Source organism: Pleurodeles waltl, chromosome 6, assembly GCF_031143425.1.
Source record: "Pleurodeles waltl isolate 20211129_DDA chromosome 6, aPleWal1.hap1.20221129, whole genome shotgun sequence".
In the NCBI taxonomy this organism is placed as follows: domain Eukaryota; kingdom Metazoa; phylum Chordata; class Amphibia; order Caudata; family Salamandridae; genus Pleurodeles; species Pleurodeles waltl.
This window is the reverse complement of record NC_090445.1, coordinates 99,674,052-99,693,735: the sequence shown is the minus strand read 5'-3', so window position 1 is coordinate 99,693,735 and position 19,684 is coordinate 99,674,052. Positions and strand designations below refer to the sequence as shown.

At 44.8% G+C, this 19,684-nt stretch overlaps 1 protein-coding gene across 1 annotated transcript; it reads right to left on the bottom strand.

Moving 5' to 3' along the window:
- Positions 1-4,761: 4,761 nt before the first annotated feature.
- On the bottom strand, positions 4,762-10,944 carry LOC138299284 (telethonin-like). Its single transcript, XM_069237444.1, has 2 exons — positions 10,584-10,944; positions 4,762-8,801 (listed from the first exon to the last, which is right to left on the bottom strand). Exons 1-2 carry the CDS (start codon positions 10,730-10,732, stop codon positions 8,387-8,389), a joined length of 564 nt encoding a protein of 187 aa, XP_069093545.1. The 5' UTR covers positions 10,733-10,944; the 3' UTR covers positions 4,762-8,386.
- Between the last annotated feature and the right edge of the window lie 8,740 nt (positions 10,945-19,684).

Genomic DNA, 19,684 nt, shown 5'->3' with positions numbered 1-19,684 from the left:
GTCCTTTCTACACAGAGAGAAATGTAAATGATGCCAGACCTGCAGTGACGAATTATAAGGCTGAATAGTGAGTGACAGGCGGACTCCAAGCCCTTTATCGTACACAACAGAGTCTTGCAAGCGAGACACATTCACTAGCGCATGCACTTCAAGGCTAGAACCTAAAAAAATGAATAAACAGCAGTAGGACCATATAAGTTTACTAAATGTAATACAACTTTCTCAATTTGTAATTCAGCCATTTGAAACCTGCCATTAGTATTGATTCGTTCGTTCCAAACCTATAAAGGAATTCATAGAAAAAAGAATAGCAACATAATTTTTTATCTGCTTGTAATGAAAAAAAACCTCTAAACCAACTCTTAAACATTGTCATAAAATCTTATCATTCACATGTTTTTCTTGAATCGAACAAATCTTAGCCTTACGCCTAGAGTGATATTATTTTTCTTACGTTTGACTGGATGTGGACAGCTTTTAACATTTAAAGTAAAGAGATACGTTTCAGTTGATGAGCAGAAGACATAAAGGGAAGAAAAGGAGAAGTAGGATCTTCGAAGTACCAAGAAGCAAACTAAAAGAGGAAGAAAGTAGCTTATAACAAAGAATTTTAAGTAACAAACAAGACAAACATCATAAAACAGACAATGGCCCCGTACCAGATGGACACCAGTTACCGCACCGTAAGACAGCCTAATAAATTGGTATGCAATGTAAGACTGAACAGTTAAACGTGAAGAATTAGAGTTAGTCTATGTCTTGTTCTTCCCATGTTACTAGGATGATGGTGATCAAGAAAGTTAATTAGGTCCGTCTCATTGATGAAGGATGTTGCTGTACCATCTTTCCCAATTGTCATGGTAAAGGGGTTGAATAAATCATATTTATATCCTAGTGATTTGTATCAAGGTCAGAGAGAAGCAAATTGGGGAGGGCAACAGTGTATTTAGCAAAGCCTTGATTAATTTAGATTTTCTGACCATCCAACATTAAAGACTGTGGGGCAGATTTAAGAGCCCCTAGCTCCTCCTTACGCCACATTATTGTAATTTTGTTTACAATTATGTGGCCTAACGAGGCCAAAATCGCAGAGACAAATTTATAAAGTGGAGCAATGCATGCATTAAGCCACTTTGTAACACTTTGCGCTACATTACACCTGCGCCAGGCATAGTGTATGCAAAGGGGGGATTCCTCCTTTAGGGGGGCCGAAAAAATGGTGCAAAATAATCTAAGAGATTTCTTTGTGTCATTTTTTGGACCTCTTTTTACTCCTGCTCAGAGCAGGTGTTAAAAGGAGGCACACCATTGTTTACATTAGGCCTCAATGAGCTTTGCAGGATTAGCGTAAAAAATGCTGACGCTAATCCTGCAAAGCTGCGAACCAGCGTCAAAATGTTTGATGCTAGTTCCCTAACTACCGCTATGGTGAGCTATATCTTAGATATGGCGCACACATGCTGGTGTTAGGGGCACTGGGTGCAGCGCCACTTTTCTTAAATCTGGCCCTGTATTTCTCTGATCACTTTCCAAATCATAACAAGATAATGATGTTGGAATACCTTAATATGGTTTGTCATGGGCTGAGTGATTTGGCTTCATATGTGATGGAATACTATGCGCCTGATTTAGAGTTTGGCAAACGAGTTACTCTGTTACAAATATGACTGCTATCCCATCCATTGTATTACGATTCCCACAGGATATAATTGGATTGTAATAAATCGTACAGGATATTCAGCACTTTTTTGAAGGAGTAAGCCCCTCCGCCAATCTCTAAATCAGGCCCTATGTCTTGTGTTCACTTCAAATTTCTCTGGAAAGTTGATTTTCACTAGTTTGGTTATGAGAGACTCTATATGAGCACTACAACGTTGTTCTTCAATATTTTCTGGATGTTTGAATATGTGAAGGTGATATTGTCAAGATCAAGGAGTTGTTTGGCAAGTGGAGGGATTTTTGAGGCTAGAGGAGTAAGTTGATCAGTATTAAGTTGAGTATCTCTTATTTCAATCTCATCGTCAGAGACTTTGATAGAGAATGCAGCAATATCCCTTTGAATATGCTTAATGTCGAGACTTATGGCATTAGTATTTAATTAATTGAGGATTCTGGTGCCTCCACGATATGATATTTAATTGATGGGGGTGATGAATCTTTCTTCCATTTATTAGAGGAGTTATGTGTTGGTTTGTTATCTTGCGCCATATTTAAGACTAATAAACACTGCTCCGTTATAGCAGGTAATTGTAAGTATGAATATAAAAGTAAACACTGCAGATTTAAGAAATATTAATTGTACGTAATTAACTTTAATACTCCGTATTAACTGAAGCTGTGCCAATTAGTAGTAAATCAATGAAAACTGCAATTTTGAGAGAAAGTCACTTAACGGTGACAAATACAACTGTTGCAGTCTCAAAAAGGTCTGTTTTGGCAAACCTTTATGCTAGTTTATAGTGAGAAGGGAGAGGGACCGGCCGAGACACAGCCATGCCCTTTCCTGAGATGCCAGATCAGCGAGCGTCGCAGCACCCAAGAGGAGAGCCTCTTGAAGACTCGCTTCCACACTGCAGGAGTCGTTCCAAGAACCATAGCTGCCAAACAGCAGCCGGTGTTGTGCAGATTATAGTTCAGGTATGGGGCACACTCTGGGGTCGATTATGACTTTGGTGGATGGAAAAGGCCGTCCGCCAAAGTCCTGATGGTAAGGTTGCTGCCAATGCAGCCGCTTTCTCGCGGGCCCCCTTAAGAGTTTCCTGCTGGGTCAGCGGGTGGAAACGGTGTTTCTGCCCGCTGGCCCTGCAGGAAACGGCCTAGAACATTGACGCCAGCTCATAATATAGCAGGCGGCAATGATGTAGTGCGTGGGGTGCACCAGCACCTGTTGCAATGTTCACTGTCTGCAAACATTGCAACAGGGCTGGCCAGGGGGGCCCCTGCACTGCCCATGCCAAGTGCCTGGGCAGTGTATGGGTCCCCCTGGGGCCCGCTGCACCCTGTCTCTGCCAGATGTTACATGGTGGTGCTACCGCCATGTAACCGCTGGTGGAGAAGGGGATCGTAATCCCCAGGGCGGTGCTGCTTGCAATGCAGCCCTGGCAGATTAGGACCACCAGCATTGGCAGTCGCTCCTATGGAGGAAAACCGTCTGTCAGTTCGACCGTGGCGCTACCACCACGGTCGTAATTTGGAGGTCGGACCGCCACATTGGCAGCAGTCTGACCCCCACCATGACCCTGGTGGTCTTACAACTGCCAGGGTTGTATTGAGGCCCTCTGTGTGTTCTTGTGACCATCAGAGTGATCTTCAGTAAGGCTAATGAAAGAGCTCACACCGCTGTAGCCTTCTTGGTCATGCACATGCCAGTTGCATAACAAAACTGGAGTGGGCCCCCCTGCACTTGGCAGACAGTGAACATCGCGATGGGTACTGATACACCCCACACATACAGCATTGCTACTGGCTCTATAATGAGCCGGCGTCAGTGTTGTAGGCCATTTCACGCTGGGCCAGAAGGCGGAAACACCATTTCCTCCCGCCTATCCAGCTGGAAACTCTTAAAGGGTCCGCAGGAAGGCAGCCACACTGGCGGCAACCTGACCATCGGGACTTTGGAGGATGGTCTTTTCCGTCCGCCGAAGTCATAATCGACCCATCAATGTCTTCTGCTTCGAGGGGGCGTTTATGGGCGTTGCAGTGAGTTTTCCCACACAACTCCCATGGGTTTTGACGCATTCCCAGATTTACAAGGACTTGTAAACATGGGAATGTGTCAAAATCTGTAACAAGGAGAAATATCTTTATTTTTCCTTGTTTTTTCCTCTTTCTATGTGTGGTGCCGTCTGCAGCACACAAAGGAAGAGGAAAACTTCTCTCAGGATTGTCCTGCATGCAATGGAGGCATCAAAAGGTGCCTGCATTGGTGCTAGGCTACCAAAAAAGCACCAGCGCAGGGGAAAGGAATTCACAGTCTTTCATAAATATGGTGCATTCCTGCTCTTTCCGTGTGGCACAGAGCAGCGCTACCATTCCAAAAGACCCTCATTTCCTTCAGCCTAAAAAGACTAACTCTCCAGCTCCAATGACGTGCGCTCCCCAGCCTCAAAGACTCACTTTCATCAGTCCTGAGGACTTATTCTCTTCAACCCCAGTGACTCACTCTCTCCAGACCCAAGGTCTCACTCTCTTCAGATTCGATGATTTATTCCCTCCAGCCCCAAGTTTTCAATGTATTATGACCCACAGACTCATCGTCTCAAGAACATATGACTCACTCTCTCCAGCCTGATGGACACACTCTCTCCAGCCCCAAGAAATCACTCTCATCAGTCTCAAGGACTCACTGTCTTCAGCCTCAAGGACTTACTCTCTTCAGCTCCAACTCTTTAGTATTATGAACTTTTTTCTGCAGCGTCAATGACTCTCTCTCGTCAGCCAAGAGGACTAATTCTCATTCTCCTCAAGGACTCACTCTCTGGCCTAAATGACGCACTCTCCGGTCCTAAAGACTACTTCCCTTCAGCCCCAATGGCTCACTGTTTTCCAGCCCAAAGTACTCACTCTCTCCGACCTCAGTAGTTTACAATGTTTTATGGCTTTTGCTCCTACTCTTTGCCCTAAAATCTCTTGACAGGGTTTTTCTCATTTCACCTCTGCCTCCCATGTCTCTTCTCCTGGCCCCCACCCCTAAACTACTTTCCCAGTCCTTAATTATCATTCTCCTTAGCTTTTATCATACAAACGTGTCTCTAAAGCCAATTCTGGGTGCAAAGAGATAGAGTTTATTTAATCTTTCATTTTACAAATGGCTGAGGCCTCATCTCTACAGATGCTGGGACCACAGGGATATTACATATCACCTGTCTGCAGAAGACTACAGATTTAAAAGTATACACAAAACATAACACCTCAGTACAGTTTAGACACATAACAAGTATGCAAGGAGCATCACATATACAGATGTGAACAAAAACATAGGCCCATATTTATACTTTTTAGTGCCGCATTTGCGCCACTTTTTGGCGCAAAAGCGGCGCAAACTTACAGAATACAATTGTGGCCCATATTTATACTCTGTTTGCGCTGAATTTGCGTCATTTATTTTGGCACAAATTCCGCGCAAACTTAACTCCATAGTGTGTGCCATTTTTTGTACGTGAAAACCTACCTTGCGCTAATGACATGCAAGGTAGGCGTTCCCCTGCAAAAAATGACTCTACGGCATGTGCGCCTTATTTATTCTCCGGCGTCAAAATTATGCACAGGAGTGGTACTTAAAACATGGTGCCCAGCCGGATTTGTGCCGTTTTTTAACGCCTGGGTCAGGACAGGCATTATGGGACCTGTGGGCTCATTTTCATGGTGGGAGACCATGGAAGCAGTCCACAGGTGGCCTTCCTTGCACCCAGGGACACCACCTGCCATCCTCGCCCACCCCTGGAGGTCACCCATGGATGGGGGGACCCATCCATGGTGAATGCAGGTAAGTGCAGGTAAGTATATATATTTTATTTTATTAAGTGGCATAGGGGGATCTAACTTGGGCCCCCCTACATGCCACTTTGCCCAATGGCCATGCCAACAGGACAGAGATCCCCAGCGCATGGCCATTGGGCAGGGGGGCATGACTCCTGTCTTTGCTAAGTTCAGGAGTCATTTCCATGGGGGTTGTGCGTCAAAAAGTGGCGCTAGTCAGGTTAGAGCCAATATTTTTGACTGTAACCTGACTTGCACCATTCTTTGGCGCACAACCCCCAGTCTTCCCTTCGCCTCCGTTGCCCGGTTATCGTCATTTATTTTGACGCTAACCAGGCCGCAGCGCCGGCTAACGTCATTCCATAAATAAGGCACCCGGCTGGCGCGTTGGAATGGTGTTAGCCGGCGGTAAACGTTTTGACGCAAATCTGCGCTAGAGCTGATTTGCGTCAAAAAGTATAAATTTGGGCCTGTATTTTGTAAGTTTGCACCGCTTTTGCGTCAAAAAATTATGCAAATGCGGAGCTAAAAAAGCATAAATATGGGCCATAATTTTCAAAAGAGTTTAGCACGTTCCAAATGATACAAATCCAACAGATGAGCTTTCAGGTGTATAGAAAGTGCTGACAGACCCCCATTGTCCAGAGTTCCAGTCTCAGACCCATGGACACTGCCTCAAGGAGGATCTGGGACCTTTTAAGAAAGGAGTGCCAACGCAGCAGCTCTCACAGTTTGAGTTTTATTAGGGTACAAGATGATGGATACAATTCTGATAGTCTACTATAGTGGGGTACCACAAGTTGGACGCAGGCTTGGCATTCTACATTAGTGGGGTACACGTTGGCCACAATTCAGACATCCGATGGCTGTGGGGTAAAATATTGGGCAACTATCTTTTATTCTTCATCGTTAAAATGTAAATACATGCCGGTTCGGATAAATAGTAATTTTAGTTTAGTTAAAAAATGCCCATTTTACCAACTGAAACAAACAATTTCTTGCTGATTATATGAAATTACTTTTTACCATTCAGCTCTTATCAAAATAAGAGACAATACATAATCATGGGACAACAAATTATTGAGTATTGCACTGTAGCCTTTATTAGATCTATTTTGGGGTTGGAAACGCTGAATTTTAGAAACAACCTAACAATGTTGGGCTCAGTAATGGACCTGTTTTTCGTTATTTGACGAATTCTAAGATATAATTCAGGGTAGGGCAAGCTATTGTTGAGATTCAACACTTCATAGAATATGCACATTTGAGACCCAGTGGATAAATATGCACAGCGATGAGGTCTGAGGTGCTGCGCGATATGCTTAGTAAAAACAGGTACCACTGAGTTGAGTAATGATAACACTTAGCAATCAGAGGCCCAGAGACAGAACAACCTGCGCGTGCACTTCCACATCAGGAAAACATTGTTTACTCTGGCACCTTCCGCCAGCCCACTCTCCTCCCGCGGTAAAGAACAGAATCCGCCACCATATCTATGGCCCTGAATAGTTGGGTTCCACCTAATCACGACCACAGTTCTGTGTATCATCCCACCCTGTTCTCCCATCCCGCTCAAGGTCATTTTATCCCACTCACCATCCGGACCTCTGTGGAGCTTTCTTCTCCATATAGTATTTTTTATTCCACATTTCTTCTATTTTATGTACCTTTTATGCACAGGCCCTTTCAATCTCTACAAAGCCCATTCATCTGTCTCCTCAGGTTTGTTTATGCTGCAGGTTATCTGCTTTCACTTTACTCCAGATGTCACTGCGATTCCATTTTGCACTAATTTGCCCTACTGTGCTACAGCACCTGTATTAACTATGTTCTATGCTTCCAGCCTCCTCAGGTATCACTAGTTTTCTCACTTCTGATTGGTCGGCCTTCCTTAGCAATGACCCATTTTCTGACAAGGTGTAATGCTTTCACGTACCCCCAGGTGGCACTGTCTTCTCTTCCTCTGACTGGTCTTCTCCTGTGCGATGCACCGCTTCTGTTTATTTTTAACACGCCCACCTGCTCCCCCTGTAATACTCTATCCTTCCATGGCTCTCTCCATCCTGTAGTCTTCCCTCAGCTTCGACCCCTTCCATCCCAGGCAGCACTTTCTTTACTCCGTCTTCAGCTACCTGGTGGGCGGCTCCTCCTACCATTTGTTGTTGCTGTAAGTTCCTACCTGCTCTACCTCAGTCTTGAACATTCCTCTTCTCTTTGTTGCTTTCTTTCATATCTTTTCGTTCTCACTTAGTGCTTCTCATTAATGTAATTGTTTGCACCTTCCTTGTCCTCCGCTCTCTTTCACTCACTTGTATATTCTCTTATTTGCTCTTATGGACATTCCTTCAGTCACCTCTATTTTTATATGACCCGGGAATTTTGCCTTGATTCTCTTTTTATCAACTTAATCTATTGATTGGTTGATTGAATTTTAACACTGTGAAGCTCTATGGACAGAATATTTTTAAATAAAACACAGCAGTAAAAAACTAACAGATGTGACCAGGAGGGCTGGGGGCCTAGCTAAAGCACATCAATGTCTTTAGTTATCCCGGACATACAATACAAGCCTTGGGAAACCTTCCTGGTTTGAGTTTCCTTCCTTGATCAGACCCTCTCAGTTGAGTTTCATGAACCCTGCAGTTCCCCAGTCCACTTAGTTTGACCTGACACAGTACAGAATGCGGAATTTTAGGTTTACGTAGATGTAGGTGGTTGCATCTCCAGGAATTTCCAGAATAGTAGCTGTGGAAGGTAAAGGAAGAAACCAGGTTGCTAGAAGGGTTAGGATGGATGAGGCAGTCTGCACAGGATACTTCAGATGCTTTCACCATTAATGGCCTAATGGAGAAGGCTCTAGACAGGGACTGTGGGGAGGTGAGCACTTCTTGTCTGCCCAATGTGTCCCTTACCCTCGTCTGGCCTCCTGGGACAAGGTTCTTGAGAGGGAACGTGGTAGGGGCACTTTTCCAAACTCTGTGAGAGGCATATGCATGACCGGGGGAAGATCCTTGGTGATTTCAGAGATCATCTTCTTGTCCTGGCACAGACCATCACCCGGGTGACTCAAGGCCCTTTCAAACTCCATCATTCTGCGCAGTTCCTGAGGGGTTGGCACCCTTTCAGTCTTGCCACTCAGGTCCACAGGCTTGAAGATCGGCAAGGGCAGGGCCCGCTGGTATGGAAGGTGGTACTCTGTTTGCACCTCACCGAGACGACCAAGCTTCATGATGTTCCAGGGAGACCTCTGCACAAGGAATTGGACCTCGCGACACTTGGTGTAGGTCTCCTTCCGATGGTCATCAGCTTCTCTCATGGAACAGCTGAGGGAAGAGAGCAAAAGTGTCAGAAACCCTTAACAACTGAATCTCTATGTGCACCAAGAGCGGGAAGCGTGCCACAGACCAAGAATAGCCCAATATTAAAACCAACAGTCGAGGACCTCCTGCAAGAGAACTGGTACCTAGCTGCGCCCAAGGATGCTGCATGTCATAGATGAGATTAGATATTGTTGGGTTGCAGGGGTATGTTTTTTCAGAAGAGGAGAGGTTGCGATCTTTGAAATGAGCTCTCGACAATTAGCGTGCATTCGCCTTTGTGTATGTGTATGCAGATATAAATACACGCACTGTTGAAAATCATATTTAAACATTTTCTGCTAATATGTAGGTTACTGAATTTCCTCAAACGCTTCTCTGCAGTGAAAGGTACTTAGACATATTAAGGGGTGAGCTAAGATGTGGTCTCTGGTGTTTTTTTGTGTTGCCACCTGGCATGGAGGGGCATCAACAGCTGTGGTGGTGGGGCCCAAGGGTAGGACAGGACGAATGGTACCAGGGCATGGACCCCTTTCTGCCTCCTTGCCCCCACAGAGATGCCAGTGGAAATTAACTGACTTTCTTGAGATCTAGGAAGACAGCCAGGTGGTCATCAGTCATGTTCACTCAAACACTCACTTTCAGTCTTCTGAAGCCACATTCATTCAGTGTCACTCATTAAGTACCACAGTGACTCAACCAGACGAACCGCAGAGCTGCACTAACTCACGCTGACAGGTTCCTGAGCTGTACTCACCATCACTCTGGCGAACCCAGAAGGCCACTCACACTTACAATCACTTACACTCCAGCCAGTCATTCTCACTCCTCTACCCGTCTTCCGCACCACTTACTAACCCTGCTGACCATGGAGATGAACTCACTCACTGTTCTATCAATAACTCACTCGTTATAACTCACACTGCCCATCTAAGGTCTGCACCTACCATTGCCCATGCCAAGAACAAGTACTCACATGTCCACATGCTGCCTGACTCTATAACCTATTCATTCAGGTCCAATCATCATTCATACACTCACGTCTCTCACTTCCCACGCACACCCCACACCCATACAAACACTCACCCTCACGTATCCTGTCCATCGCTAGGACAACACTCAGACCCATGATTTGCTCTCCCTTCCCCCTCCCTCACTCACTCCCATCTTTCCTTAGACCTCAACTCAGGCATCTGCACGCACTCATCTGGCCCAGCCCTTCGGCCCATGCTCTCTCCAGCTCACTCACTCCTTCTGGCCTTCAGTCGGAGCTGCCTCACTCATTATTTATTTATATTATAATGTCCATCCCTAGGATCTGCAATCACTCACCCTCACGTACAATACTGTTCTGTCCAAAACTGCTCATTCTCTCTCACTGATTCACTCATTGCCCTCAAGGACCTGTTCTCACTCAACCTTCTTGGCTCAGTCTATCTGCCTCACGCGCCCACAAACATACCCAGCCTCACACGTTAACTCATCCATAAGTCTATACTCACATCTGCCTCATACTAACTCTCCCACTCACGCTTCCACTAAGCCTGAACTCACTCCCTCTCACTCAATAACTTGCCCTGCCTGTCTCCCAGAACGACACTCACTCGCCCGTTCAGTTGCTCTGCCTGTCTCCGAATTCACTCACCTCCCCCACACTCCCTCTTATTCAGACAAACACACACTAATCCTTCCTCAGTCACCCTTCATACCCCCTAGATCACACTCCATCCCTTCCCTCGCTCACCTTCCGCCATCTCTTGCTACATTTTCACTCAGGCACTCACTCACCTCTTCTCAGCTCTGCTGGACAGACTGAGGTCCCTCCACTCCGCCGTGTAGCACTCCCTCTGGGCCTTGTTCTCTTCCTGCACCTGGCAGCTCAGGTCTGCTGTACTCAGCATCCCTGCACCCCGCAGGACCACAGTGCGCCCCGACATCGCTGTAGAGTCCGTCTGTCTGTCTGTTCTTCGGCTCCTGGTATCTGACCTGTGTCTGTCTGTCTCAGTTTCTATTATTTTTCTTGCGTGTCTGTCTCACTGCAGTCGGTCTGTCGCTTTCTGTGTCCTGATGTCCCGTACGTCTCTCTCAGTTTGTCTGCTTTGAGCACTCCTCAGCTGTGACCGGCCCTCTCTGTCTCTGCTCTGCCCTCCCTCCGGTCTCTTATACAGGCGGCCGCTGCTATTCCAGGCCTGGGCTGTAATGTGCTATATCTGACACCCATGTGCTGGGAAGCCCGGATACATGACAGCCTCTGACCGCAACAGTCTCACTCACTGAGTCACCGAGCCCCCTGCTGACGTCACAGAGGCATTCACATATAACACACTCCTTACTGGCACAATCCTTATACCAGCACCACCCACCACCAACATTACTTCCCACACTCCAGCCACCACACAAATTGTAGACATTTGTATTAATAGTGCCACATATGAGCCCTGGAGAGAAACTTACGAATAAAACAAGCATTGGCATGTATCACTTTTGGGACCTATTTCCTTTGCCCATGGCTTTTAGTTATGTTGCGCAGAATGGGTAAAGAGAACAAATAAAACAGACATTTGCAATGCAGTAGGTCTCACATTTGCTTGAGTTAGAGCTATTGGTGTTGTAAATGCATAAGTGGACTTTTCTTGACACATAAATTGGTCAAACCTGCCGCATAATTTAGTCCTTTTTGCCACATAATTCCAGTGGCCCTGCATATAACTAAAACACTTCCATTTACCTCCTTCCTCTATCTACAGCAAAAAAATGAAAATCTTGTCTTTATTATATTTTTTGATATTATGATTTTGGGGTCTCCCAACCTAGTGTGGGGATTCAGAGATGATCTAGACAGAAAGAGCAGGTCGTGCAGTGAGTTATGGGCAAAAATGTTGTGGAAAAGGAATGCCCTGCAAAGCACTATGAGGCGAGTTTCCGAATGCAGAGAATATTGTAGTATCTTGACTGTAATGCTCAGAACATCCCCTAGAGGGCACCACTATAAAAATAACATTTGTAAGAAACATGGTCATGTAACCATACATTCACCCCCCAGAGGGCATAATGACGTGAAAACAGAATGGCAGAAAATAATGCTGTGTAACCAGATATATTGTCTCTAGAGAACGTAGGGGCATATTTATACTCTGTTTGCTCCGGAATTGCGTCGTTTTTTTTTTACGCAAAACTAACTCCATATTTATACTTTGGCGTTAGACGCGTCTGGCGCCAAAGTCCATGGAGTTTGCGTCATTTTTTTGCGTGGACACCTACTTTGCGTTAATGATATGCAAGGTAGGCGTTCCCGTCTAAAAAATTGACTCCGAGGCATGTGCGCCGTATATACACTCCCGGGCAAAATTCACGCCCGGGAGTGGGCGGGTAAAAAAAAATGACGTCCAGCCGCTTTTGCGCCGTTTTTTAGCGCCTGGACAAGGCAGGCGTTAAGGGACCTGTGGGCTCGGAAGGAGCCCAGAGGTGCCCTCCCATGCCCCCAGGGACACCCCCTGCCACCCTTGCCCACCCCAGGAGGACACCCAAGGATGGAGAGACCCATCCCAGGGACATTAAGGTAAGTTCAGGTAAGTATTTTTATTTTATTTTTTTGTGGCATAGGGGGGGCCTGATTTGTGCCCCCCTACATGCACTATGCCCAATGACCATGCCCAGGGGACAGAAGTCCCCTGGGCATGGCCATTGGGCAAGGGGGCTTGACTCCTGTCTTTGCTAAGACAGGAGTCATTTCAATGGGGGTTGGGAGTCGGAAAAAATGGCGCAAATCGGGTTGAGGCGAAAAATTTGCCTCAGCCTGACTTGCCCCATTTTTTGGCGCCCAAGCTCCATATTCCCCTACTCTGGCGCTGCCTGGTGTACGTCATTTTTTTTCACGCACACCAGGCAGCGCCGGCGGCTAACGCCGGCTAACGTCATTGAATAAATACGGCGCCCGCATGGCGCTTCAGAATGGCGTTAGCCGGCGCTAATTTTTTTGACGCAAAACTGCGTTAGCGCAGTTTTGCGTCAAAAAGTATAAATATGGCCCGTAGTGCCTTACACATTTTCAGGCCTAGCAGACCTATTGTAATTCTATGAAAACTCAAACTACTCCCAGCTGTAAAACAAAAGTTTCAGCCATGAGAGAGCTTAATAAGACATTGAATGGTGGAAGAGGTTACTATTTTGGGGTCCCCTAACCTAGTGTGGGGACCCAGAGATGACATAGACAGAAAGAGTGAATCGCCCTGAACATTTTGATGGTGGTCCTTTTGACCTAGAACACCACATGGTGAGTTATGAGCAAAAATGTTTTGTAAAAGGAATGGCCAAAAAGCATTGCAGGGTGATTTTCTGAGTGCAGCGAATAGTGTAGTATCTTGATTGTAATGCTCAGAACAGCCTATAGAGGACACGATAATAAAAATAGCATTGTAAGAAACATGGTCATGTAACCATATACTGTCTAAGCAAAGAAAGGGTCCCTGAAGCTAATATGGTAGCTCACCCAGGGAAATGAAAGCTGCAGCTGAAATAGAAATGAGAGCTACCCTAAAATTACACTTTGTATATAAATATATTACAAAGAATCACAATTTCAACAATATTTACCTTATAATGAATGTCAACAATTATTTAATGGCTATATGTCCAATCAAAAGCTATAATAATAGCACAACCTTTATAATACTAAATTTAATTACATAAAAAAATACAATAATTTCATCCATATTTTATTAAATCTTCTCAAATACATTTTGAAACAAACAATATATAACATCACTCATACCACATGCACACAACAATATTATATACAGAAGGAATAATTTTTAACAAAATACATATAATATAATATAGCCTTAGAACCCGCCGTAGCGGGCTCTACCGGCTATTAAAGGCCCGCTCCCGAGTTAAATGCCCGAGCCGAAGGTGAGGGCATTTTACAAGGGAAAGGGCCTTTAATAACCGGTAGAGCCCGCTACGGCGGGTTCTAAGGCTATTAGAACATTCTGCCACTCAGGACAGAATGTTCTCTTAAAAAAAACAAATTGCTCACGGAGCCTGGGGGGATTAGAATCCCCTCGGGCTCCGTGAGGCTTTGTTCACAGCTGCTGCTGTGAACAAAGCCCATTGGAATGTTGGCGCTGCGGGCTTTTACCGGCCAGTAAAAGCCCGCAGCACTCCATTGTTTTCAATGGAGCTGCCAACTTCCAATGTTCTAATAAATTATAAATGTACATGCATATATACAAAAAATTATAAAATCCAATGTAACAATACTCCTATACAGTACTTCATAAGCATAGTATGAACCAAGGGCCTACGCGCGTTTCGGAGGTCCCCTCAAATTGAAGCCACCTTCATCAGGGCCGTTCCCAGACTTGTTTTCACAAAATAGGTACAACCGACATCGGAAGGGCATTTAGGTTCAACGAAATGCTGAATTTTTTGATATAAGCCACAATAAAGGATGATATCTTATATATAAAACACATAAGAAAACAACCTTGAATTTGTGGAGTCCAATATCCAAGCTGTTACAAATATAGAGTATATATGCTACCCATACACAAAAAAACCAGCACAAACATATTATAATTTCAGCTAACAAAAAAAGAAGAAAAATACAAAATGCACTAACATGCATTAAAGACCCATTGATATAGTGCACATAACAAGACAACAAAAATAAGTGCCACCTTATAACCATGCAACACACCAAATTCATACAGTGCACCTCAAGTTTTTAACTCCGAAGCCAAAGCATGATGCCTTACATATATTCAGGCCTAGCAAGCCTACTGCAATAATATTACAAACAAGGCCCTTAAAACACAAACTACTCTCGGCAGTAAAACAAAAGTTCCAGCCATGAGAGAGCTTACAAAAACATTGAACAGTGGAAGAGGTTACTATTTTGGAGTCCCTCCAACCTAGGGTGGGGACCCAGAGATGACCTAGACAGAAAGAGCGCAGTGTGCTGAATGGTTTATCAGTGGAACCATTGTCGTAGGGCCACCAGAAGCTGAGTTATGGGCAAAAATGTTTTTAAAAAGAAATGTCCCGCAAAGCATTATGGTGCGAGTTTCCAGAATGCAGTGAATATTTTAGTATCGGTTCTCCCGCTGTGCCTGGAGAGCCGCTTTGAGGATTTCTGTTTTAAATGCTCCCGTTTTTATACTTTTCAACTATTAATCTTGTAAAGTGGTCCTCATGTAAAACGCTCCTCCGATCAAGTTCACGCTACATGATACTTCAGCGCTTCTCTGATTGAGTTTGTGCTATATGAACCTTTTAAATAAATGAAAAAGAACCCCCCTCCAGCTTGCAGTCTTTGTTCACAGACACCACAAAGAATCAGCAGCATGCCCAACACAAGGAGGAGGAACAAACAACGTACGGCCATGCAGCACGAAGCAGCGAGGCAAAAGAAAAAAATAGTGTGCCACACTAAGGTATCTGGCAATCGTGCAATAATCCATGTAGCGGGTTCACTCTCCAAGGCGTAATAAAGCAGCCTCAAGGCGGGACAAACGTAAAGCATTTACCTACAAAATCAAAGGAATTATGAAAGGCAGGCCCAGGAATGAATTAAAGTGATATGCGTGAAAGGGGTGTGGTTAAATCCCACAGAGTAGATGGCAACATGTCGAAGAGCAGCGCTTGTGTGCTGCTAAGCTCGACCTAAAAAGGCTATATGACACGCATGTCTGCATCATTTGTATGAATGATTCTGCAAAATGGAGCAGGCGCTTTTGAAAATTTACTGATTCAAGTGGGATTAGAAAATAAAAAAGCGAAAAAGGACTGCAAAATATTTTTTTCCTTTTTTCTTTACCGATCGATACATAAAATAAATGCCGCATGTGTCATGTTGGACGCCTCACTATACTTTTGCTTCCTCTGCAGTTCTCAAATCTTGGAGGTCATGGTTGACAGGGCCATGATGTGGTTTAAAGTGAAGTGCTGTACTAGAAAGTGCAGGTAGAGACATCTATATATATTTACAGGGTCTACAAGGAAACACAACTAGAGCATTACAGTGCCTACAGGATGACAAAACAAGGATAATACAGGGCCTACAGGGAGACACCACCAGAGCGATGTAGGGCCTATAGGAAGACACAGCTACAGAGTTACAGGGCCTATGGTGAGACACAGCAAGGATACCGCTGTGCCTACTGGGAGACACAGCTAGAGCAATACAAAGCCTTCAGGGAGGCACAAATCGAGTAATACCGGGGCCTACACAGGGAGACACAACTAGAGCAATACCGGGGCCTACACAGGGAGACACAACCAGAGCATTACAGGGCTTATTGGGAGAAACAACAATAATATCACAGGGCCTACAGGGAGACACAACTCGAGCAATACAGAGCTTTCAGGGAGACAGAAATAGAGTAACACAGGGGCCTACAAGGAGACATAACTAGAGCATTACAAGGTATATGGGGAGACAGCACAAAGATAACACAGTACCCACAGGGAGACACATGAAGAGTATTACAGGCCGAATGGGAAGACACAACACAGATAACACATGGCCTACACAAGAAGAAATAACTAGAGCATTACAAGGGCTATGGGGAGGCATAACAAAGATAACATATGGCCTACACAAGGAGACTTAAGTAGAGCATTACAAGGGCTTATTGGGCAACACATCAATAATAACACAGGGCCTACAGGGAAAAAAAAACAGAGAATTACGGGACCTATGGGACGACACAACAAGGATAACACAGGGTCTGCAGGGGGACATCACCAGAGCAATATAGGTCCTATAGGAAGACACAACTACTGCAATACAGAGCCTTTGGGAAAATACAAATAGAGTAGCCCAAGTGCCTTCAAGGAGACATAATTGGAGCATTACAAGGACTATGGGGAGACACAACAAAGATAACACAGGGCCTATAGGCAGACACACGAAGAGTATTACAGACTGTACGGGGAGACACAACTATAATAATAGAGGGCCTACAGGAGATACAATTAAAACAATACAGGGCCTATGGGGAGACAAAGCAAGAATAACACAGAATCTACAGGGAGACACCAGTAGAGCCATATGGGACCTATGGCGTGACACAATACGGATAACTCAGCGCCTACAGGGAGACACAACTAAGGCATTACAGCGCCTATGGGGCCACACAACAAGGATAACAGAGGGTCCACAGGGAGACACAGCCAGAGCACTACAGGGCTTATGGGGAGACACAGCAAGCATAACACAGGCTCTACTGAGAGACAAAAATTGGGCAACCAGAGCAATGCAGGACCTACGGATAGACACAACAAGAAGCCTACACTGAGCCACAACTAGAGTAATACCCAGGTTATGAGGAGACACAGCAAGGACCAAAGAGGGCATAACAAGAGACACAAGTGAGTGATAAATGGCACATTGCCAAGAAACAAATTTGTTACAAAGGTTAAGAGACAACCATCTCTTTGCCAAATGTTTGGGGAATATATTTAGCCTGCATGGAATTAAATGGGTTACATGGAAATGTAGGCAATAATTCACTGACCTACACCTACCTCTGTTAAAGATGTGCAGAGCTTTCTAGGCTTTGGCATTTTTACAGAAGATTCATTCATCAGTTTTCTGTAACATTCAGACCCACTGCCAATCTACTTCACAAAGAAGCTACTGCCATTTGGGCCAAGGAATCTAATCAAGCTTTTAATTAATGAAGAAATTATTTTTTGTGTTCTGCAGGGTCATCCCCAAACCTTTTGACATCACCCTCTGGTTTTCTGATCCCACTTTTGTTGACTTTCAGGACTCTTCACACTTTATCACTGCTACCAGTGCCAATTTGCTTGTGCTCTTTCCTTTAAACATGGTTGAATTGGATTACACCCATTTGGCACATTTAATCTAATTGTAAGTCCTTAGAAAAGTTGTACTACCTGTACCCATGGCCTGTAAATTAAATGTTACTATTGTGCCTGCAGCACTGGTTGTGCCACCCACTTAAGTAACCCTCTAAACGTGTTTCAGACCTGCCATTTCACTGTGGCAAGATAAACCTTATGCCAGGCCAAAACCTTCCTTTTTAGTACCTGAAAGTCACTCATAGGGTAGTCCCTACACAGTCCAGAGAGAAGGGTGCAGTGCATTTATTCAGCAGGGCATGTACTTTTAAGTTTTACATGTCCTGGTAGTGAAAAATACGTTTTTACTACTGCAAGGCCTAGCTCTACCATAGGTGAACATTGTTTTTTTTATTACATTTAATAAGGGATACATTTTAATTAGGAGCTTGAGGAACATCGAGATTGGTGTCTAAAGAGTTGTAATTTAAAGACTTCCTTAATGATAAAGTCAGATTTTAAGTCACAATTCTGAAAATGCCACTTTTAGAAAGTTGACATTTTGTTGTCCCAACCATTAGGTGTCTGCAGCCTGTGTCCTGAGTCACATGACTAGGTGTAGCTGTCAATTGGTCTTTGTGTATTGCTCCCAGACAAAGGGGATAGAGCTGTTGGCAGGATGGGCCATGTCTGACTTGACAGGGGGAGGAGCTGTTACCTACCACACTTGTACATCACAAAGGCTCGGCCTCTGCACAGTCACAAAAGGTTTCACAGTAGTCTTTTGTGCTCCCAGATAGAATATTTCAAACACGTCTGAGGGTGGAAACCTCCCAGAACCTTCTACTTCAAAGCTGTCACCAGGTATAAATAATGGACCCTCAGACACAATTCTTCAGTACACCCCTGGACCTGTGGAAAACTCAGAAGAACTGCTGTGCTGAATGAAGGTCTGCTTTTCTGCCGCCCTGCTACTCTGTTTCCCTGCTGTACCAAGGACTGGACCTGCATCTTGAGCCCAGGACCTCCAGAGTGACTCCAAGGGCTGGTTGGCTGGCCTTCTGCTCAGAGCCTCAGGGAAAGAAAAGGCTCCAACCAACTTAAAGCCAGCACCCAGACTCTGTCTGCTGTGAGTCTTGCCCACTTAGTGGTGCCACCCTAGTCCTGGACCCCTGGATGTAGGCCTAAAGATGCTTTGCCAGCTGCGGTATCTTGGGAAGGACTGATGCAGCATGACCTATCCCCGCATTGGAACTGCATCTGCATGACGCATCTCCAACTCAGGGCCTGTCATCACAGCATGCAGCTCCTCGCAACCCCACTGAGCAATGCATCCCTGACATAGAGCTTCACACTGCAAACCTCTGTCGACGGCACCCTCAACAACGATGAGGCATGACATCATGTAGCAACCTTCATCGATGACTCTATCAGACCCACCAGTGAGCAATGCATCCTTGACACAGGACCTCACATAGTCACCCATGGCTCTCTGGAACCTCACTGCGTGCTGCACCATCAACGTGGGATCTTGAAACTCTCTGTAGCCAGGTCTTAAGGTACATTCTTCAGGGGGGCTAACTTGGTTCCTGTTTCCAGCCCATGCTCCACCACGGTTGGGCTGAACTTGTGACTTTGTCCAGGTACGGGTCAACCAGATAACCACAGTTAGTGCTTTTTGTTTTTAGGCACTGTTTTTACTATAATCTTTAACATTTCATATCTCTGGTTCTACTGATTGGATTTTTGTAGTTTTGGTGTTAAATATTTACTTAATTAATGTTTATTTTTCTAAATTGTAATGGAATGTTTCTTTTATTGTCTACTTCATTACTGTTTGAGGTACTGCAAAAATCTATTCATTACCTCTATGTTAAACCTGACCATTTTTGTGCCAGGATACCAGAGGGTTAAGCACAGGTTTATTTGGGAGTTGCTTATGTTTCATCATGGCAAGAATTGTAGTTGCAGCTTGAATAGGGTTTCACTCCCTCAATCAGTAAGCTAATTCCCTACATGTTCTTATTTTGCAACATCAAAATGGTAGAGAGACAGAAGCCTCACATCATGCATTTGTC